Below are 23,099 nucleotides of genomic sequence, written 5' to 3'. Positions count from 1 at the left end.
TTCCTAGTCAACAGGCTGGCACAAATGGTTATCACCAGCCATGGGAAGCACTTTCTGCTAAAAAACCCCAAAACAACCTATCTCTGTGGGTTGTTCTGATATGAAACTTCAGAACATAACTCTCCCCATGTCTACTTTATCCTTTTAACAGTTTGCCTTTATCTCTCAAAATTAGATAAGCTGCCTGGGCCAGGGATCTATGTAAACCAAGACTAAATCATTCTTATGTATTATAATGGGTCAAATTCAACTCTGGCATAAAGACTGAGAGAAGCAGGTGCCACGATTGTCTTCAATGAGAGTTGCATATGCTTGTATAAACTGAATATCATCCAGTAAACATATCCTACCTTTCTGATTCTTGGGCTAAAGGATAAAAAAGTCAAAGTGACAACATAGCCTTCTCTACACTTCTAATGCTTTTCATTATGCTTACTTTGTAAGGAAATCAGAAATGAACTGTTTGTTCACTAGTCCTCTAGATTCCTGTGGAACTACAATAATCGAGATCTCTTAAGTTTTACACATTTTCCATCAGAGCATATACAGTTCTTCAAATGGATATTATCAACAAAAGATAGACTGTACGTAGGTTTTGCAAAACATCTTATTCTTTCTGAATACTTTTTCACTTTTGCCTGATTTGGATTTAGAAACAGAAATTATGTACTTTAGCCTTTATAAATTGCAAATTATTTAACGTGAACTAGAATTATGTTACTATGAGTGGCATATTGTACTCACAGAGGACATCTGACCAAGTTGATGCACTTGATCAGCTTACTCATAGGCTTGGATGAGAGTACACTGGCATTGACTCAATCCAAGATGAGATTAAACAGGAAGGTCTGGAGAACCAGCCTAAAGAAAGATTTGACATCAGTTCCCTCAACTGGAGAGGAGGGTATGTTTGACAGGGGATATACCCATCTTGATATATGCTTTTTTTAAAGCATGAAACATTGCACCCATAAACTAATTGGAAGCCAGTGCAGATTCTGCATCACGGGTGCAATTTAAGGGTATGTCTACACTACGGAATAAGGTCGAATTTATAGAAGTCGGTTTTTTAGAAATCGGTTTTATATATTCGAGTGTGTGTGTCCCCACAGAAAATGCTCTAAGTGCATTAAGTGCATTAACTCAGTGGAGCGCTTCCACAGTACCGAGGCTAGAGTCGACTTCCGGAGCGTTGCACTGTGGGTAGCTATCCCACAGTTCCCGCAGTCTCCACTGCCCATTGGAATTCTGGGTTGAGATCTCAATGCCTGATGGGGCTAAAACATTGTCGCGGGTGGTTCTGGGTACATATCGTCAGGCCCCCGTTCCCTCCCTCCCTCCGTGAAAGCAAGGGCAGACAATCATTTCGCGCCTTTTTTCCTGAGTTACCTGTGCAGACGCCATACCACTGCAAGCATGGAGCCCGCTCAGGTAGCCGTCACCCTATGTCTCCTGGGTGCTGGCAGACGCGGTACGGCATTGCTACACACTAGCAGCAACCCCTTGCCTTGTGGCAGCAGACGGTACAGTACGACTGGTAGCCGTCATCGTCATGTCCGAGGTGCTCCTGGCCACGTCGGCTGGGAGCGCCTGGGCAGACATGGGTGCAGGGACTAAATTTGGAGTGACTTGACCAGGTCATTCTCTTTAGTCCTGCAGTCAGTCCTATTGAACCGTCTTACGGTGAGCGGGCAGGCGATACGGACTGCTAGCAGTCATACTGTGCCATCTTCTGCCAGGCAGGCAAGAGATGAGGATTGCTAGCAGTCGTATTGTACCATCTTCTGCCAGGCAGGCAAGAGATGAGGATGGTTAGCAGTCGTACTGTACCATCTTCTGCCGAGCAGCCATGAGATGTGGATGGCATGCAGTCCTTCTGCACCGTCTGCTGCCAGCCAAAGATGTAAAAGATAGATGGAGTGGGTCAGAACAAGAAATAGACCAGATTTGTTTTGTACTCAATTGCCTCCTCCCCTGTCTAGGGGACTCATTCCTCTAGGTCACACTGCAGTCACTCACAGAGAAGGTGCAGCGAGGTAAATCTAGCCATGTATCAATCAGAGGCCAGGCTAACCTCCTTGTTCCAATAAGAACGATAACTTAGGTGCACCATTTCTTATTGGAACCCTCCGTGAAGTCCTGCCTGAAATACTCCTTGATGTACAGGCACCCCCTTTGTTGATTTTAGCTCCCTGAAGCCAACCCTGTAAGCCGTGTCGTCAGTCGCCCCTCCCTCCGTCAGAGCAACGGCAGACAATCGTTCCGCGCCTTTTTTCTGTGCGGACGCCATACCAAGGCAAGCATGGAGGCCGCTCAGCTCACTTTGGCAATTAGGAGCACATTAAACACCACACGCATTATCCAGCAGTATATGCAGCACCAGAACCTGGCAAAGCGATACCGGGCGAGGAGGCGACGTCAGCACGGTCATGTGAGTGATCAGGACATGGACACAGATTTCTCTGAAAGCATGGGCCCTGCCAATGCATGCATCATGGTGCTAATGGGGCAGGTTCATGCTGTGGAACGCCGATTCTGGGCTCGGGAAACAAGCACAGACTGGTGGGACCGCATAGTGTTGCAGGTCTGGGACGATTCCCAGTGGCTGCGAAACTTTCGCATGCGTAAGGGCACTTTCATGGAACTTTGTGACTTTCTTTCCCCTGCCCTGAGGCGCATGAATACCAAGATGAGAGCAGCCCTCACAGTTGAGAAGCGAGTGGCGATAGCCCTGTGGAAGCTTGCAACGCCAGACAGCTACCGGTCAGTTGGGAATCAATTTGGAGTGGGCAAATCTACTGTGGGGGCTGCTGTGATGCAAGTAGCCCACGCAATCAAAGATCTGCTGATATCAAGGGTAGTGACCCTGGGAAATGTGCAGGTCATAGTGGATGGCTTTGCTGCAATGGGATTCCCTAACTGTGGTGGGGCTGTAGATGGAACCCATATCCCTATCTTGGCACCGGAGCACCAAGCCGCCGAGTACATAAACCGCAAGGGGTACTTTTCGATAGTGCTGCAAGCTCTGGTGGATCACAAGGGACGTTTCACCAACATCAACGTGGGATGGCCGGGAAAGGTGCATGATGCTCGCATCTTCAGGAACTCTGGTCTGTTTCAAAAGCTGCAGGAAGGGACTTTATTCCCAGACTAGAAAATAACTGTTGGGGATGTTGAAATGCCTATATGTATCCTTGGGGACCCAGCCTACCCCTTAATGCCATGGCTCATGAAGCCGTACACAGGCAGCCTGGACAGTAGTCAGGAGCTGTTCAACTACAGGCTGAGCAAGTGCAGAATGGTGGTAGAATGTGCATTTGGACGTTTAAAGGCGCGCTGGCGCAGTTTACTGACTCGCTTAGACCTCAGCGAAACCAATATTCCCACTGTTATTACTGCTTACTGTGAGAGTAAGGGGGAGACATTTATGGCGGGGTGGGAGGTTGAGGCAAATCGCCTGGCTGCTGGTTACGCGCAGCCAGACACCAGGGCGGTTAGAAGAGCACAGGAGGGCGCGGTACGCATCAGAGAAGCTTTGAAAACCAGTTTCATGACTGGCCAGGCTACGGTGTGAAAGTTCTGTTTGTTTCTCCTTGATGAAACCCCCCGCCCCTTGGTTCACTCTACTTCCCTGTAAGCTAACCACCCGCCCCTCCTCCCTTCAATCACCGCTTGCAGAGGCAATAAAGTCATTGTTGCTTCACATTCATGCATTCTTTATTCATTCATCACACAAATAGGGGGATGACTACCAAGGTAGCCCAGGAGGGGTGGTGGAGGAGGGAAGGAAAATGCCACACAGCACTTTAAGCACAGCACTTTAAAAGTTTACAACTTTAAAATTTATTGAATGACAGCCTTCTTTTTTTGGGGCAATCCTCTGTGGTGGAGTGGCTGGTTGGCCGGAGGCCCCCCCACCGCATTCTTGGGCGTCTGGGTGTGGAGGCTATGGAACTTGGGGAGGAGGGCGGTTGGTTACAGAGGGGCAGCAGTGGCAGTCTGTGCTCCAGCTGCCTTTGCTGCAGCTCAACCATACACTGGAGCATACTGGTTTGGTCCTGCAGCAGCCTCAGCATTGAATCCTGCCTCCTCTCATCACGCTGCCGCCACATTTGAGCTTCAGCCCTGTCTTCAGCCCGCCACTTACTCTCTTCAGCCCGCCACTTACTCTCTTCAGCCCGCCACCTCTCCTCCCGGTCATTTTGTGCTTTCCTGCACTCTGACATTATTTGCCTCCACGCATTCGTCTGTGCTCTGTCAGTGTGGGAGGACAGCATGAGCTCGGAGAACATTTCATCGCGAGTGCGTTTTTTTTTCTTTCTAAGCTTCACTAGCCTCTGGGAAGGAGAAGATCCTGTGATCATTGAAACACATGCAGCTGGTGGAGAAAAAAAAAGGGACAGCGGTATTTAAAAAGACACATTTTATAAAACAGTGGCTACAGTCTTTCAGGGTAAACCTTGCTGTTAACATTACATACATAGCACATGTGCTTTCGTTACAAGGTCGCATTTTGCCTCCTCCCACCGCGTGACTACCCCCTCAACCTTCCCCCCTCCCTGTGGCTAACAGCGGGGAACATTTCTGTTTAGCCACAGGCAAACAGCCCAGCAGGAATGGGCTCCTCTGAGTGTCCCCTGAAGAAAAGCACTCTATTTCAACCAGGTGACCATGAATTATATCTCACTCTCCTGAGGATAACACAGAGAGATAGATGTTGTTTGAATGCCAGCAAACATACACTGCAATGCTTTGTTCTACAATGATTCCCGAGTACGTGTTACTGGCCTGGAGTGGTAAAGTGTCCATGAAGGACGCAATAAGGCTGCCCTCCCCAGAAACCTTTTGCAAAGGCTTTAGGACTACATCTAGGAGAACCGCAAATGCCAGGGCAAAGTAATCCTTTCACATGCTTGCTTTTAAACCATGTATAGTATTTTAAAAGGTACATTAGCTTTTTCATACCTGAAGAAGGGTTTCTTCAGGTATGTTGGCAACAAGAAGAAAGCCAAGGAAAGTGTGGGCCCCTTACTGAATGAGGCAGGCAACCTAGTGACAGAGGATGTGGAAAAAGCTAATGTACTCAATGCTTTTTTTGCCTCTGTTTTCACTAACAAGGTCAGCTCCCAGACTGCTGCACTGGGCATCGCAAAATGGGGAAGAGATGGCCAGCCCTCTGTGGAGATAGAGGTGGTTAGGGACTATTTAGAAAAGCTGGACGTGCACAAGTCCATGGGGCCAGACGAGTTGCATCCGAGAGTGCTGAAGGAATTGGCAGCTGTGATTGCAGAGCCATTGGCCATTATCTTTGAAAACTCATGGCGAACGGGGGAAGTCCCGGATGACTGGAAAAAGGCTAATGTAGTGCCAATCTTTAAAAAAGGGAAGAAGGAGGATCCTGGGAACTACAGGCCAGTCAGCCTCACCTCAGTCCCTGGAAAAATCATGGAGCAGGTCCTCAAAGAATCAATCCTGAAGCACTTGCATGAGAGGAAAGTGATCAGGAACAGCCAGCATGGATTCACCAAGGGAAGGTCATGCCTGACTAATCTAATCGCCTTCTATGATGAGATTACTGGTTCTGTGGATGAAGGGAAAGCAGTGGATGTATTGTTTCTTGACTTTAGCAAAGCTTTTGACACGGTCTCCCACAGTATTCTTGTCAGCAAGTTAAGGAAGTATGGGCTGGAAGAATGCACTATAAGGTGGGTAGAAAGCTGGCTAGATTGTCGGGCTCAACGGGTAGTTATCAATGGTTCCATGTCTAGTTGGCAGCCGGTATCAAGTGGAGTGCCCCAAGGGTCGGTCCTGGGGCCGGTTTTGTTCAATATCTTCATAAATGATCTGGAGGATGGTGTGGATTGCACTCTCAGCAAATTTGCGGATGATACTAAACTGGGAGGAGTGGTAGATACGCTGGAGGGGAGGGATAGGATACAGAAGGACCTAGACAAATTGGAGGATTGGGCCAAAAGAAATCTGATGAGGTTCAATAAGGATAAGTGCAGGGTCCTGCACTTAGGACGGAAGAACCCAATGCACAGCTACAGACTAGGGACCGAATGGCTAGGCAGCAGTTCTGCGGAAAAGGACCTAGGGGTGACAGTGGACGAGAAGCTGGATGAGTCAGCAGCATGCCCTTGTTGCCAAGAAGGCCAATGGCATTTTGGGATGTATAAGTAGGGGCATAGCGAGCAGATCGAGGGACGTGATCGTTCCCCTCTATTCGACATTGGTGAGGCCTCATCTGGAGTACTGTCCAGTTTTGGGCCCCACACTTCAAGAAGGATGTGGATAAATTGGAGAGAGTCCAGCGAAGGGCAACAAAAATGATTAGGGGTCTGGAACACATGACTTATGAGGAGAGGCTGAGGGAGCTGGGATTGTTTAGCCTGCAGAAGAGAAGAATGAGGGGGGATTTGATAGCTGCTTTCAACTACCTGAAAGGGGGTTCCAAAGAGGATGGCTCTAGACTGTTCTCAATGGTAGCAGATGACAGAACGAGGAGTAATGGTCTCAAGTTGCAGTGGGGGAGGTTTAGATTGGATATTAGGAAAAACTTTTTCACTAAGAGGGTGGTGAAACACTGGAATGCGTTACCTAGGGAGGTGGTAGAATCTCCTTCCTTAGAGGTTTTTAAGGTCAGGCTTGACAAAGCCCTGGCTGGGATGATTTAACAGGGATTTGGTCCTGCTTCGAGCAGGGGGTTGGACTAGATGACCTTCTGGGGTCCCTTCCAACTCTTATATTCTATGATTCTATGATATGAAAAGGTACACTCACCAGAGGTCCCTTCTCCGCCTGCTGGGTCCAGGAGGCAGCCTTGGGTGGGTTCGGGGGGTACTGGCTCCAGGTCTAGGGTGAGAAACAGTTCCTGGCTGTCGGGAAAACCGGTTTCTCCACTTTCTTGCTGTGAGCTATCTACAACCTCCTCCTCATCATCATCTTCTTCGTCCCCAAAACCTGCTTCCGTATTGCCTCCATCTCCATTGAAGGAGTCAAACAACACGGCTGGGGTAGTGGTGGCTGAACCCCCTAAAATGGCATGCAGCTCATCATAGAAGCGGCATGTTTGGGGGTCTGACCCAGAGCGGCTGTTCGCCTCTCTGGTTTTCTGGTAGGCTTGCCTCAGCTCCTTCAGTTTCACGTGGCACTGCTTCGGGTCCCTGTTATGGCCTCTGTCCTTCATGCCCTGGGAGATTTTCACAAAGGTTTTGGCATTTCGAAAACTGGAACGGAGTTCTGATAGCACGGATTCCTCTCCCCAAACAGCGATCAGATCCCGTACCTCCCATTCGGTCCATGCTGGAGCTCTTTTGCGATTCTGGGACTCCATCATGGTCACCTGTGCTGATGAGCTCTGCATGGTCACCTGCAGCTTGCCACGCTGGCCAAACAGGAAATGAGATTCAAAAGTTCGCGGTTCTTTTCCTGTCTACCTGGCCAGTGCATCTGAGTTGAGAGTGCTGTCCAGAGCGGTCATAATGGAGCACTCTGGGATAGCTCCCGGAGGCCAATACCATCGAATTGTGTCCACAGTACCCCAAATTCGAGCCAGCAACGTCGATTTAAGCGCTAATCCACTTGTCAGGGGTGGAGTAAGGAAATCGATTTTAAGAGCCCTTTAAGTCGAAATAAAGGGCTTCATTGTGTGGACGGGTGCAGGTTTACATCGATTTAACGCTGCTAAATTCGACCTAAAGTCCTAGTGTAGACCAGGGCTAAGATACTGTTTCAAAGCTCTAAAGCCTTAAATGGCCATGAGTGCCTCCAAAATCACTTCTTCCCACTACTTTGTGATTTTACTCTGAGATAATGTACACAGATGCATTTACACCAGCAAACTATAGTGGGATAATTATTCTGATATAGCTTTGCTGGTAAATTTTCTTGTGTACACAAGCCCCTAAGTGATTATGCACCCATAGGATCAAATGGGTATAGTTAAAAGAACAAAGAAAAGCATACACTAGAATTTTAATTCTCCTTTATAAGAAAAAAAATCTGATATGAAGTATGCAAAGTTTTCTCTTTCAAACTACAGAAGAACAATATAGCATATTACAGTATATACTTACTTAACTCTGTTAGCTATTCACCAGCATGTAATGCCCACAGGAGCTATTCTTGCTAGTTTAATGGCAGGTCAACAATAATGTATTTGCTTACATATTTAAGGCTTAAAGAGTTTAAAATCTAGTTCTCTAAATCACAGAGAGAGTGGAAAAAATGAGCATCTGTTTATGAAAGCAATTTAAATAATCTGCTTATAGAATAACTAGTACAATAAAAAAAATTCAAATATTTTCCTAGTCAGGCAAGTATTTCTACCGTACTGCCTAATATTGGAATTGTAAGACTAAACAGAAAGACTGTCTTTCATTAGACCTGCCTGATAAAAACAATTCATACACAATCATTCCATGGCTCCTGCTTGAGCAGGCAGTGTTGCACTCAGACTGACTGACCTCATTCCTTTAATCACATGACCGTCCCAATTTACTGGCCCTGGATGACAACAGAAACCCGTACATTTGCAAGCCTGAGTTTCATATCCCATGCTCTTGACTAGGAACAGTATAATGGACACTAATCCATTCATTCAGCCACACACAAAGATACAAACAAAGCAACTACAATAGAACTGTACCAAAATAATTCCCTGAATGGTATTACTTACTTGCACATGAGATTAGGATTTTCTCTTACAGCTCCATGACCTAAAGAAGTTTCTTACAACCTTCTCATATCATACCAAACAGTTTCTGTTGACAGACCAACAAGCATACTACAAGCATCCCATCTCATTATTTCTTAGATGAAGATTAGGATCATTTATGTTATTTCTAAGGAAAATTCAACAAACTGATCAGACAAGACTTTCACAGTTTGTCTGTGACATTTGTAGACTTATAATTACTTGATATTAAGCTGCCAGTTGCTTGCTTTTCTTTAAATTGTAAGATTCAAAGAAGCCTAGCTTTATAAAATGCCAAGAATTCTTCAGTTCTATTATTTTTATCCCCTTTCTTCTACCAGTTAAGTTCTTCTCTCAGCTATAGAATGGAACACAATAGACGACAGATTGTGGTATGAAAGACAATCCTCAGGAGGATGACTATAGCAATTTTGGTTCCACTTTACTGTTTGCTGAAGAGTGCCGAGTCATTTGGAAGTCATACAATAAATTCATTCCCATACCACGACATGTACATTCTTTGGATGTGAAAATTGCTGGTCCTTGAAACTGAAGCACATGTTGCATTCATTACAGTTCCATATTCCAGCATCTCCGGCTTTACCCATCATTCCATCAAACAAATGATACTTTTGTGCAACAAGTGATAACCAGCCAGTACACTGTTTAAGTGTGCCTGATTTTCTCTCTATTAGTCCATTTCACTTTTAGCTACCTATCAAGAAATTTGAACACGTGTCTATAACTTCTCTTTATTTCCTTCTAGTGGTCTATTGCAAGTGAAATCTAGACCACATTAGCACATACACTCTTGGTACAGTATACTCTGAAATTTAGAACATGCAAATCTTGTGTTAGTTTTATGCTACACAATGCAAACTTATATCATTTGGCATTTTGTCAACATATTGTGCTGTATATGCTTTAATCTTCACAGCACCACTATGAGACTAGCAAGCAACAGGGGCATGAAGGGTTAGTCAGACTAAGACCACCAACAATGCTTCCTCTCTCAGCCCTTCTACAGACTGTGTTCTATGTACAGTGTGACTCCTGTATAATTGCCATCTTCCATAATGGGGAAGAGAGGTATCTGGTGAGGCTAGAGCAGGGGTGGGCAAACTACGGCCCGTGGGCCGGATCCGGCCCCTCAGGGCTTTGGATCCGGCCTATGGGATTACCACCGCTGCGGGCTCCGCGCCGCTCCAGGAAGCGGCCACACCATATCCCAGAAGCCCCTAGGAGTGGGGGGGGGAGGGGAGGGGGAAGAGAGCGCTGCATGCTGCTCTTGCCTGTGGGTACCTCCCCCAAAGCTCCCATTGGCCAGGAACGGGTTACCGCGGCCAATGGAAGCTTCAGGGGAGGTAAACACACAGAGCCCTGTGGGAGGAGGGGGCACAAGGGCCGTGCAGGGATGTGGTGCCGGCTGCTTCCCGGAGTGGCGCGGCATGGGGCCGGGGCCGGGGCCAGGGTAGGCATGCAGGGAGCAGCAAACCGTGGCCAGCGGGAGCCACATCGGCTGAAACTGCGGACGCGGCAGGTAAACAAACCATCCCGGCCCGCCAGAGGCTTTCCCTGAACAAGCAGCGGCCCTAGTTGGTAGATAGAAAGATTAACCTAAATAATCTAAACAGAATCCCCTGGAACCCCATAAGATTGGGTCCCTAATCCATGAACTATTGGAACTCATTTACAAAGCTTTTCTTAAACATTACATGAATATATTGTCCCATACTATAGAATTAGTATTTATAATGCCTATTCCATGATGAGATATCTTTGAGCTATAATGTATCTTAATTAAAACTATCTTTAGATAGATTTTTTTGATAAAATGCTTTTTGAGGAAAAAACCTGAGTTAAATAAAAAAAATCAGATTTTTTTTTTAAAATCATTGATTTTTATCCACCCTGACATTAAATAATTTTACATTTTTGTTGTATGGTTTGGTCAATAAAACACAGTTTTCAGACACTAGGATAGTTCAGCACTAACTAGCCAAGCAGCTAACAAGGGCAGCCTGCTTTGTACAGGATTTATAATTGGCATTAGTTGTCCATTAAAATTAAAGTGCAGTAAATGGAGACCCTATCCCATGGGTCACAAACTTAACAGCCCTGCAAGAAATATTAAATGACATTCCTGTTCAGTGAAATTAAACATTTCCTGCTGAGATTTATACGGTACTTGCAGTGAAGTCCAACGCAATACGGATTTGACCCTGCAAGTTCTGAAGCACTTTAGCCCTATCTAGCAAAACACTTAACCACATGAACAGTCCTACTGACTTCACTGGGACTACTCATGTGCTGAACTTTAAGAATGTGCCTAAATGCTTTGGTGAATTAGTATAGCATGCTCTGCATCCTGCAGGATCAACACCTAGGTCTCCACCGTCCACAGGATATTCTGTGTTTCATAAACCCAGAATTGTTTTAAATGTTGTATTTAAAAAAAATTAAGTAAAGTCCTCCTCACATAAACAATCCCTTAAAATGACTATCGAAGCTTAGCATAGCCCCACAACATATGTGTAGCAGTTTTCTAGTTCATTAAGGAGGGACGGGATGGAAGGATACTGGAAGTAAAAGCAGAACAAATATGGATGGTCAAAACCTCAAACATAAGAAACTAATTTTTTTCCAGATGGACAAGGATTACATTTTAAACACAGAAGAGATTAAAATGACTGGAAAAGTGAACATTCATCGGTCAACTGAATAGATACATTCTAAATGGGATCAGTTTCTACAGTATTATTTAATGCTTATGTGCATCTAAGTTTCATGTTCTTACTTTGAAGCAATGCTCTCTGTGCACCTGAATAATCCCCGAAGACTGACTGTCAGCACCAGAAAAACAGACCTTAAATTCCTGAAATAAACTACATGGAACCCTGTTGGGATTCAGTTCTTCCTGATACTAATGTTGCACTAACAAACAGCATGGACTTAAGAACATAGGAACTACCATACTGAATCAGACCCAACATCTATTTAGTCCAGTATCTTGCCTCTGCCTGTAATTAGCACTACAGAGAGAGATGTAGGACGATATGCTCCCTACATTAAATTTTACTGTAATCTCCGCTAGTTAGAGTTTGTCTTAAAACCTGAAGCATGAGGTTTACTATCCCTTCCAAAACTGAATTATCAGCTTCACCAGTTTCCTGGGGTATTGAGGTCCACAGTCTAATTACATGCTGTACGTAAAATATTTCCTTTTATCAGTTTGAATACTCTGAAGAAGCCATGTGTTAAGGATATTTGAAACCAACACATGAATGTTTGTAAGAGACTTGGGATATTCACCCTCTGTCTTGTATTCTGTGGCTACAGTTTTGATCACCAAAAAGAAATTACTTAGTAAAGATGAGGAATTTTAGAATAAAAATGTATCAACTGACATAAGTAACTTCTTTCACAAAGCGTCTACAATAAAGATCTTGAATTTACGTTGGCCTCAACCTTCATACTAATAGGATTCATTATGACCGGCTTCCACAACATCTACTAGCCTGAGGAATAAGTCTTATACCCAGATGAAAAGTACATGAGCCACTATGCCTCTGTACTCTCAAAGTCATACTTATTTGATTTTTATTACCACATCTTTTTCCTCCAATCAATTTGCTCTGACACCTTTTAAAAAAACAAAAACCAGTGGTGACACTGTTCAATTCTGAAATATGCATCTTCCCCAGTTAACTTCTGGGCACCCACCAATTAATGAATTCTAGGTTCTTGCCCAGTAAATAAGTTCTTGGCTTTTCTTCTCCCCAAATAAATAAAATGTATCCCCACTTCAACAATAACTGAAAAATAGGGCCCTTATATGGAAAAATATATATTTGCTATGTTACACATTTTAATGACCTTTTCATACTCCTATATAAAATTTCATAAAGTACTTTAATAGCCCACTTTTCTTTACTGTATATTTTATTTTTGTAGATCAAAAAATTACTTGAAAAAGTCAGGTGTGAAGAGGTCAGTGCACACTCCCACCATTTTTCCTTTTAAATAAAAATCTTCAATAAGACGTAAGACTCAGATGGATGTGTTTTACACACTGCTACTTAAATTACAATTTCAGTTCTATTTGCTAAGAGTAACAAAGCACAGAGGTCAGCAGCGTGTGGAAGAGCTACTAAAAATACACTAAAGGATGACACCCCCAAGAATTATTATTTCAAATAATAGTTCAATTCATTAGTGTAATTTGCATAGGTGCAAATGTCATTTTGAAATCAAAAGGGACTGTGCAGATGTATGATGCAGTTCAAAAGCAAAGACCTTGCCCTCTTTCAACATCAGCTAAGATCTAGCATCTTGGAGTAACATCTTTGGGCAGTACTTGTTGCAATTCATAAAAGTATACAAAAAGGAATGTGTCTAGTCCACTAGATGTCTGATAAATTACAAACACCAAAAGCTAGAACTAGCAACTAAGTTTTGCCATTGCAGATACTTAAGAATATATTCCCCTTTTAATATCTATGCATGTTTGACATCTTTGCCATTTCACAAAGATTCCAAAGCTAAACTAATCAAGAAGCAATAACAGTTATTAAACTAGAAGCCAGACACCCAGCTACTCAAGCCATGCATTTCTTATTTTTCAGTCCCAACAACCCACTAAACACTAGAGAGGTGCATGAGGGGGAGAAATAGCTCAGTGGTTTGAGCACCGGCCTGCTAAACCCAGGGTTGTGAGTTCAATCCTTGAGGGGGCCATTTAGGGATCTGGGGCAAAAATTGTGGATTGGTCCTGCTTTGAGCAAGGGGTTGGACTAGATGACCTCCTGATGTCCCTTCCAACCCTGACATTCTATGATTCTATGGCTACAGGTCAGATCAAAGGACTGCAGTGTTCTCACCAAGTGCCCTTCCCTTTCACAGAGCCAGATCTCCCATCTCTTTCTCCCATCCAAGCTTGCCTCCACAATACATGGCCAGCATACTGCTGCAGCCACTTCCTACACCAGCTAGAGCAGCTGTTGTGTGTCAGCAGGCCAGTACCTTCTTGACTTTCTTCCCCAGTCGACTTGCTACTCCTCCAACACAGTAATGCAAGAATCATTGTACCATAAGCTCAAGACCTATTTCGTTCTATTTTGCAAATAAAATTGCTCAGATTCGGTTAGAACTGTCTGCCTCCATGGGATAAGAATATGTGCTAAAGAACACAATGTTAAATCTTCTCTGCTTGAGGTTAGGCCAGGGTCAATCCTTTCTGTTTTTGGATGCACTTTGGCCATCAATTTGTGCTTAAAAGCTACATCCTTCCTGGATGGTGAAAGCATGCAGGAAAGAACTGGGTACATTGTTAATACAAATTATCAATACATCCTTGAAAGAGGGAGGTATCTTTTCACTGAAAGAAGCACAAGTACCTCCTGCACTCAAAAAAATCACTGCTTGTTATTGAATCTTTCCAGCTATCATGCCATTTTAAGTCTTCCATTTTCAGTTAAGATTATTGAAAAGGTTGTGGTGAGATAACTCAAACACTATTTAGTAGCCTCAGTTCTTTTCTACACTAGTTGCCAACCTGGGTAGAGCAGAGACAGCCCTGGTGGTATCGGGGGATAATCTCCTGACAACAGATGAAGATCAAGTATCTATCCTGATATTATTACATCTGTGATCAGTCTTTGATAAAGTTCACCATAATTGGATGTTGACTTTTTTTGCAAACCATAGCATGAGTGAACAGGCCTATTTGAGTGGCACTTTGATGGGCACTCTCAGAAGGTGGTGTAGGAAACCTGCATCTCCCCATGTAAGTACTCTTCTGGGGGGGTTCTGCAACGTTTCATGTTGTCACTCCTTTTGTTTAATGCATGCATGAGGCTATCAGGAGTTTTACATGGACCGGAAGGTCTTTAATATTCTGAATACACTCAGCTTTATATCTCCATCAGCATGGCTGGAAGTGCTGATGGCATTACTTGGTGTCTGGAAAAGGTTGAGGCACGCACCAGGGCAAGATGGCTACAACTTAGTCCAGACAAGACAAAAGGGATGTTGATTGATTGTAGGAAGCAAGCTGGAAGAAGTGACAAGGATAATTTCTATGCGTTAAATTGAGGGTGTACATCTGCCTTTTGTTACCTGGGTTCATAATCTTGGGATCTGGTGAGGATTGTATGGGATGCGTGTGTGTTAATTTCTTGTATTTGTGTTGTCACTTGAGTTTGATTTTGGGGTAACTAATGGGTCTGTTTAGTTGCTAGTATATTTTAAAGAGATTGTCAAGGGTTACCAGAGCATGGTGGAGACACTTTTATAGTAGAGTAGTAAAATCTAAATAAACAAAATAGTTTGCCTGCCAAATAACATAGCCCCATCTTCTTTTTCGCATTTAACACAAAATTCTACTCACTACTAAATGCGATGTTTTGGGATAGCTGAGTAAAATTTCATTTTTTTCCCCCCGTCATTATCAACAACAAGAGGACTGGAGCACAAGTCGCCTCCATGAAAACACTTTTTAAAGATAATATAAAGGGAGTGGATTTCTCATAGGTCTCTAAATATTGACTCTTGCAGAAAATATCTTTTCCTGGAAGTGTTAAAAAAGCCACACTCTCTGCAACATTGATAATGTAGTAGCCTCCAACCAGCAGAAAGTGGTCCACCAGTACATCAGTGGTTCAGCTTTTCAGACTGGTACCCTAGGCATCACCTTTAAATTTATGTAAGGCTCTGATGGGCCTCAATGCATTGTCACTGCTACTTGTTATTTAACATTCATGGTCAAAGCCCTTTACAGATGTTAACTAATATGACTGTCAAACTGTACACTAACATCCCAGAGAGATTAGAAACTCTAAGGAGTGTGGTGGTGCCCAAACATCATGGGATGTACAGATAAGTGTCAGATGGGCAGCTGCGATAACACATCCATCTTTCATTTGAGGCAGTGAATGGAAAAAAAAAATCCATTCATCTATTTCGCACTGTGGAGTATGATGCATTCACTGGGGCATGTGCTTGTGATGGTGCTACTGTGCCATCAACTTCTGCAGAATTTATGATTTCATTTAAAAGTGAATTGTTTCTAACCTTCTGTACCTTTTGGTTCTGAAGATAACTTTCTAAAAGTGAACCAATGCAGTCTTGTCTTTCTGAGCTTACAAAATGAAATCATGCTGCTCATAGCTTCACCAAGAAGTACTAGAGTGAAATGTATGCAACACTGGTCAGCCTTCACTGTTGCTATTCACAGCACTGTAAGCAGCAGTTAGTGTGTCAAGAATTAGGTCAATTTCATTCTACTGCTATCTGGGGATAACAGGGATACAGCAAAACAAAAACAAAAACAAAAAAAGTTTAAAGATTAAACAGCAGGGACCAGTATCAAATTAAGATTTTGAACCACATAATCAATCCTCTAAATCAGGGCTTGAAACAATTAGCTAGCGAAGAGTATAAGATGCCTACAATTTGAAGTGTGTAAACAAAACATGGGGGGGGGGGGGCAGAGGAAGGGAGCAGAGAGGAGGACAGCATCCCAAAGGTCTGTGTGTCATACTCTGGTTTTAATCACCCCTCTGCCCCCAAAAGCATGGGGGGGGGGCAGAGAGTGGTAAACTGAGTAGTGGGTTGAAGACACCTGTTAGCCAAACCAAGGAAGCCCGAGTCCACCACAGAGGGAGGGGAAGGGGGTCAGGAACAGCATTACCACATTAATCCCGAACACCCTTCCCCCGCCTGGCTGCAGAGAGCTAGGTTAACATCAGAATATCATACTTTGACCTCGCGGATTCTCCTCTCCCCAGCTTCCCCCAGCATTCTGTATGCACATTTCATACCCTAGGTGCCTTCTCCCCTTGCCGACTGGAGATCTGATTGTTTCAAGACCTAATTTAGAAGATCAGCTACAAGGTCCAAGACTTTAACCTGGTTAAATCGGTGCAGTAGCCGAAGAGAGCTGACAACTGAGAGAAAGAAGCAACCCTACGCACCTGCAATGCAAGAGGCAGCTGGCCAGCCACCGAGCTATTAAGGGGCTCTGCATCCCCTGCCACCCCCGAATACCTTTCTAGCAGCCAGGGCCCGGGGCAGGCAGCCCCAGTCTCCACCCCAACCCCCCAGCTGAGGGCGGCCAGACAGCACGAGGCCTCTGAAGCCACTAAGCGAGACACACGGAAAAGGGCAATCGCCACGGGGCAGCTGCCCCCTGCCAGGCACAGGCCCAGCAGCGCTACCCAGGAGGCGGGAAGGGGATTCCCGCCCAGCCCAGGCCGGAGGGAAGGGGATTCCCTTGCTCCCCCTTCCTGCCCCCTTGCAGCCAGACGCCCGGGGCGGCACCTACCTTCACAGCCACCTCCGGGGCCGAGTCCACCGCCAAGGCCTGCGGGGCAGGGGACGGTGAAGCGAGATGCAGCACCGAGTCCCGGCTGGCTACCTGCGCCGAGCGGCGGGAGCTTCCCTCAGTGTCCGAACCCGAGTCGGAGCCCGAGTCGGAGACACCGTAAGACGCGAGCGCTGCGATAGCGGCCGACATCTTAGCAAGGAGGAACCACAGGAGCAGTGACCCGGAACAAACGGGTCCTGTCAGTTACATAACAATCCTCTCCTAGATTTATTTGTTTTTGCGACTGAATGAAAATTACTCAAATACAATTTTAAAAAAATAAAAATTATTATTTATAATTTTCTGGGTCTCTAACGAAACTTTTTGGGAAGCAGAAATCCCCTCCCATGGAGCTGAAGGAGGGTTTAATCTTTCAGGAATCACAGCAAGGACTACAAATCCCAGCATGCAACGCGTCAGAGCTGGGGAGGTCGGATTTGAAGCGTCCTGGAGGGTGAAAGCAGGATCCTGTGGTTCTGAATGACACGATCACTGCCTCTCTGACAAGTGACAAATAATAAATATAACTATAAATGCCCCAAAGAAAGCACTCCATAACAAAAAAAACAAAAAGAGAATGAGACTAAAACTAATGACCCCAGTACTCCCAATCATCCATGGAAGGTACTGTGGGGTAGACATAAGCATAAAATCTGCAAACAGATACCAATTTTCCAAACCTACTATTTCCATAAAAAGAAAAGGAGTACTTGTGGCACCTTAGAGACTAACCAATTTATTTGAGCATAAGCTTTCGTGAGCTACATCTGATGAAGTGAGCTGTAGCTCACGAAAGCTTATGCTCAAATAAATTGGTTAGTCTCTAAGGTGCCACAAGTCCTCCTTTTCTTTTTGCGGATACAGACTAACACGGCTGCTACTCTGAAACCTACTATTTCCATGTTATCCATAGCTCAAATTTGTGATGAAATCATCAAAGAAATTAAACTTGAATGACAGTTTTGGATGTTGGGGGCAATATTTTACATTTACCTGTAAATTATAAAGATACAATATTCCCATAATATGAACTCTATACTTCTTCCCCTTATTCCATTGCAGCCAGGGAAATGGACAACACCATTTGTCTAATTTCAGCCTCCAGCCACTGGATTGTGTTCAGTCTAGCAGAGAAAGGTATAAAATGATCCAATGGCTGCACAGAGAAGCTAGACAAATTCAGGCTGGAAATAAGGCATAGTTTTAATGGTGAGAGTCATTAAACATTGGAACAATTTACCAAGGGTTGTGGTGGGGTCTCCAACACTGACAATTTTAAAATCAAGCTTAGATGTTTTTTCTAAAAGATCTGTGCTAGGAATTATTTTGAGGAAGTTTATGGCCTGTGTTATACCAGTCAGATTAGATGATCAATTGTCCCTTCTGGTCTTGGAATCTATTAATCATCTGGGGTTGATTGGGTCCTTCTGCAACCATCTGCCATCTTCTTCTGTCCAAGGCAGCACTAAAGTCCACCTGCTTGTCTTCTTTGATGCAATCTAGCCATCACTTCCTTGGTTTCAATGTGAACTCTATGCAATGGACCGTAATGTGTGCACTATCAGATCTTCTTAAATACATGGATTTCACAGTAGTTTGAATTAACCTTCACAACCCCCTCTCCCCTGTGAGATAATTAACTTTAGCAGCACTATTTCATACATGGGGAAATTGAGGAATACATGTATTCAGTCAATTGCTCCGCAGTGCCAGGGCCCCGAACAGAAACCTTACACCTGCGTACAGAACACTCGAACACGCTGTGCGAAACAGGGTAAAACGAACTCGAAGCACTCTTTTCTCTGAAACAGCCCCGCCCATTCTCTTTGAAACTGCCAGCAGCCCCGCCCACTCCCAGTCTAGCTCCTCCTCTCCCATTCCCATTGGCTAACCAGGAGCCGGCTTTAGAATACGTCACAATACCAGCGGCCCCTCCCCCTAGATCGAGTAAGTGAGAGAGCGAATTGGACTATACCACCTGCCATCTTGAGGGGGTGTGTGTAGAAATCGGGGCTCCCTGATCCTCAACGCCACGGACGCTGTGGGGAGACACCCACCTAATCCCTGGGGCAAGCGGCGACGGCCGGTCAGGTGTTGGGTAAACAGCCCCCGCGTGCCTGGAGAGGGAATCCGGGCCGGGGAGAAGCCCCTCCTCCCACGCGCACACACGCGCCGCTCTGTGTCTATTGTGAAGCCTTTGGGGAGCTCCGCGCCGCCGACCCCCGCTCGCGCCGGGTTCGGGTCCTCCCCTACCACAACGAGTCTCTCCAGCGGGGAGAGGCGGCTGGAAGGAGCCGTTTGAACCGCGTATATTGGTACAGAGCAGGAGGCAGCGCGAGCCTCTGGGGCGCTGAGAGGGCGGGGCTGGTCGGCGGCATGAAGGTGTGAGCGGAGCCCGCGCGGAGCGGAGAGAGTAAGTGCCCCGCAGCCTGCACCTCCTCTGCCGTGACCCGCGCCCACCCCGGGCAGGGCCCCCCCCCCGTCCACCCTCCCACGGGGAGAGGGACTGCCCCCTCATCGGGGGGGACCCCGCTGTGCCGCCCCTCCATTCTTCCATCCCCCTTCGCCGTCCCCCCATCTCCTGCGGGGTGGAGGGAGCAATAGGGCTGTGCCAAGGTGGTCCCCCTCTCGCTGTCTGCAGCTGGTGGGGGGGGTGAGCCTCGGGCCCCCTCCGGCTATTGCAGGGACAGGTGTGTAAATTCCTCTCCCTTGGCCGCTGCAGGGTGTGGGGGAGGGGGGGCTGCACTTTTAGTAGCGGAGTGCGCCTCTTCACGCTCCCGTCTCCCGTGCAGTGCCCAGTGCGGAGCCTCGCTCAAGGGGCGGTGGGACCTTTTATTGTTGGGGTCAATCATCGGGGGTTCGTTGGCTGCCACAAGGTGCTAGTTACTATGTTGATGTGAAGGGGGTGGAGTTACCCTGACCCAGCCACCTCCGCTTAATTTATGTAATGGGGACTGTAGAGGCCAGAGGTGGGGATGGATGGTGGAGCTAGATGCGATTTGCCTTTTGAAGAGAAGCAGATTCGATCATATTCACTGGAAATAGCTGCCCATTGAAAGATTCCTACCGTTCTTCAGCTGTCGTGGAGATCTCGGCTGCCTGCGAGCAAAAGACCTCCAAACTGCAACCCTACAAACATATAGCGTCCGCCTCCTCCAAACACAAAAATATCCATCCCCCTATGCTGATTTAGCTTGTGGATGCAATAATTATAAAATAATAAAAAGTAATAGCCCAAAGTAATCTCCACTTGTATCTTAAGCATGTACGAAGTCCTTCTGGGTCATTACACTTCGTGTATCTGTGATTTCGTTTCATTTAGTTTTGTGTTTGGAATCAGAAGTAAATACAGTAATTAGATGTTTTAGTTTGATTTGCAACATTGGATTGCCATTTTTTAGCAAATGTTTCAGTTTTAAAGGCAACAGACTGAATTTCTATGAAAATATCAACAGAATAAAGAATAGCAAGTAGAAAATGCAGATAGTGAAGCTTTTATCTTTATTAAATGTTGTCTTTAGATTTTTTTTAGTGGTCATTGCCATAAAGAAACAGTACAAGGTGGCAAAAATAACATGGCATGAAAATAACTTTGCAAGAGTTGTTTTAGGGGAAAGTTCTGTATTTCCAGCATTCTGGACCTTTATTTTTTTGTTTTTGATGTTTGAAGTGTACAACTTTTATTTCAGATTTATAAATGGACTCTTTATCAGTGGTGCAATAGCAATACAAGTTATGTGATTTACCTGACTTACACACCTGATGTGAGTCACCTTGTATATGATTTATTCATTTTGAGAATGCAGCTGTCATTGATTCACACACTGCCTGCCAGCAATTGTTAGGTGATTCTTTAAAAGTGCATTTTTTATTTTCCTGGCATGCACTTACAGGGTGTTGTCTGTAGTTGCATGGTGTGGTTGTTGAAAGGTGAAGTATTTCAAGGTCTGTTTGCAAAACCAATCTTTAGAATCAGAGTCATAGAATATCAGGGTTGGAAGGGATCTCAGGAGGTCATCTAGTCCAACCTCCTGCTCGAAGCAGGACCAATGTCCAACTAAATCCCCAGTGTTTAGTGTAACTTTGCTGTTTAAATATTGTATCTCAACTATTATGCTGCAAATGTTTCAATGTATGTAAAAGCAATATTTTATTATTGCCGAATCTCTAGATTTAATACACAGAGTTTGATTTATCATAACAGGGGAAATTACAGCTTTTGGTTAAACTCTGTGGTGCTCAGATATTTTAATAAAGTGTAATAATTTAAGGGTTTGGGGTGGATTCACACTCCTTTGGAATACTTGGCTAGTGTAAATTAGCTGTTGTCCAGCTGCTACTACCAGTGAGGTGTGTTCTTCAACACATTCTTCAGAATTCAAACAATGGGTGGGTCTACGCATGTGGTGACTTGTAGAGTACAGATGTTGCATGTCCAGCTAGCATAGGTATAACTAGTGGTATAGAACAGAAGTTCTCAACCAGAGGTCCAGGGCCTCCTGGGGGACCGTGAGTAGGTTTCAGCGGATCTACCAAAATAAACCAGAGAGAGACCAGTGTTAGACTTGCTGGGTCTCAGGGCAGAAAACCAAAGCCTGAACTCTGCCACTCGGGTCTGAAGCCAAAGCCCAAACAACTTAGTTTTGTGGGGCCTCGGGCAATTGCCCTGCTTGCTACCCCCTAACGCCAGATCTGGCTTTTAATCTACTGGATATGCAGAAAAACAGTTATTGTGCTGTGGAATTTTTATAGCGTGTTGGGGGCCTCAGTAAGAAAAAGGTTGAGAACCCCTGGTGTAGAAGGTGAGACACAGCTTAGGCGAGTAGACATATCAGAACCCTAGGGTATGTACCTTACCTACATGACTCTCTACATGCCCAAGCCATGCCACCGACATCTACACTGCTGTCCCAGTGCCGAAGACTTTCCCCACCTAACTGAAAGGCAGAAGGCGGGAGGCAGCAGGGAAAGACTCTGGCGGTGGGGAGTTGGTGGAGAAAGGCTCTGGCAGCCCCTTGGAAGAATTGAACCTCTAGTGATGCTTCAGATATTCTTTTTTGACTTAGCAGGTTGCAGTAACTGCAGTTGTATTACAAAAATAGTAGGAAAAAATTATATGGATGGATAAACACACAAATCATCTGAGCATCTAGTTTTGATTGAATAAAAGGTTACAAATAAAAAACGCTACCCAGGCTTATTGTAGAATCATAGAAATGTTGGACTGGAAGGAACATTAAGAGGTCATCTACTCTAGCCCCCTGCTTTGAGGGAGGATGAAGTGCCATCTCTGACAGGTATTTGTCCAACCCGTTCTTAAAAATCTCCAGTGACAGAGATTCCACAACCTTTCTTGGAAGCCTATTCCAGTGCTTAACTATCCTTATAATTAGAATTCCCCCCCCCCCCCAATATCTAACCTAAATCTCCCTTTCTGCAGACTAAACTGATTACTTCTTGTCCTACTTTCAGTGGACATGGAGAACCATTGATCATTGTCCTCTTTAGAGGATCCCTTAGCATATTTGAAGACTTATCAGATCACCCCTCACACTTTTTTACTCAAGGCTGACTGGTGCAGCTGGGACAGTGGAAACTTCTGGTAGCAGTACCTGTTAGAGTGCTCATGTGCTCCTTTCCCCTCAGAATTTGAGCATGTTCTGATCAGCTCCAAAACTACTATTGCACGCATTGGACCCATAGCACAAGTGATTCCATATGCCAGGCTCAACACTGGCTATAAAGGAACTTCACACTCCGCATGGACAGTATGCTAAGAATACTGTCTCTGATGTGTTGGCTGAAACTACAGAATGTCCTCAAAGGAGGCTGGTTCAACCCAGCTCCTCCTATGTTAAGAGTTACTACAGATGGGTCTATGATAGGTTGAGGAGTATATCTCTGCAACCTATTCATTTGAGATTTTTGGAGCTGCAGAGAATCCCCAGTGCACATAAACACGTTAGAGCTGACAGTGATCCATCTGGCTCTGAAAGTGTTTCTTCTCCAGGTGCAGAGTGCAGTAGTTCAAATGGT

General features: G+C 45.0%; 2 protein-coding genes across 6 annotated transcripts in view; one reads left to right on the top strand and one right to left on the bottom strand.

The window, feature by feature from the left end:
- CDC40 (cell division cycle 40) overlaps positions 1-17,262 on the bottom strand; it is a 59,897-nt gene extending 42,635 nt beyond the window's left edge. The window contains exon 1 of the mRNA XM_048844795.2: positions 17,022-17,262. Within this exon, the coding sequence (XP_048700752.1) occupies positions 17,022-17,213 (192 nt within the window). The 5' untranslated portion in view covers positions 17,214-17,262. The remainder of the gene's footprint in view (positions 1-17,021) is intronic.
- WASF1 (WASP family member 1) overlaps positions 1-23,099 on the top strand; it is a 201,203-nt gene that overhangs the window by 6,991 nt on the left and 171,113 nt on the right. For 3 of the 5 annotated variants that reach the window (XM_048844797.2, XM_048844798.2, XM_048844804.2), the window contains exon 1: positions 19,027-19,476. The exons of 1 other annotated variant lie outside the window; for it this stretch is intronic. The gene's annotated coding sequence lies outside the window, so the exon portion shown is untranslated. Of the gene's footprint in view, positions 1-19,026; positions 19,477-23,099 lie in introns of those variants that run through there. One more of the 5 variants, XM_048844807.2, reaches the window with a different exon arrangement.

The sequence above is a fragment of the Caretta caretta genome, chromosome 3 (genome assembly GCF_965140235.1).
Source record: "Caretta caretta isolate rCarCar2 chromosome 3, rCarCar1.hap1, whole genome shotgun sequence".
Taxonomy (NCBI): Eukaryota; Metazoa; Chordata; order Testudines; family Cheloniidae; genus Caretta; species Caretta caretta.
Note: the sequence above shows the minus strand (reverse complement) of the source record. Positions and strands in the feature narration are given on the sequence as shown.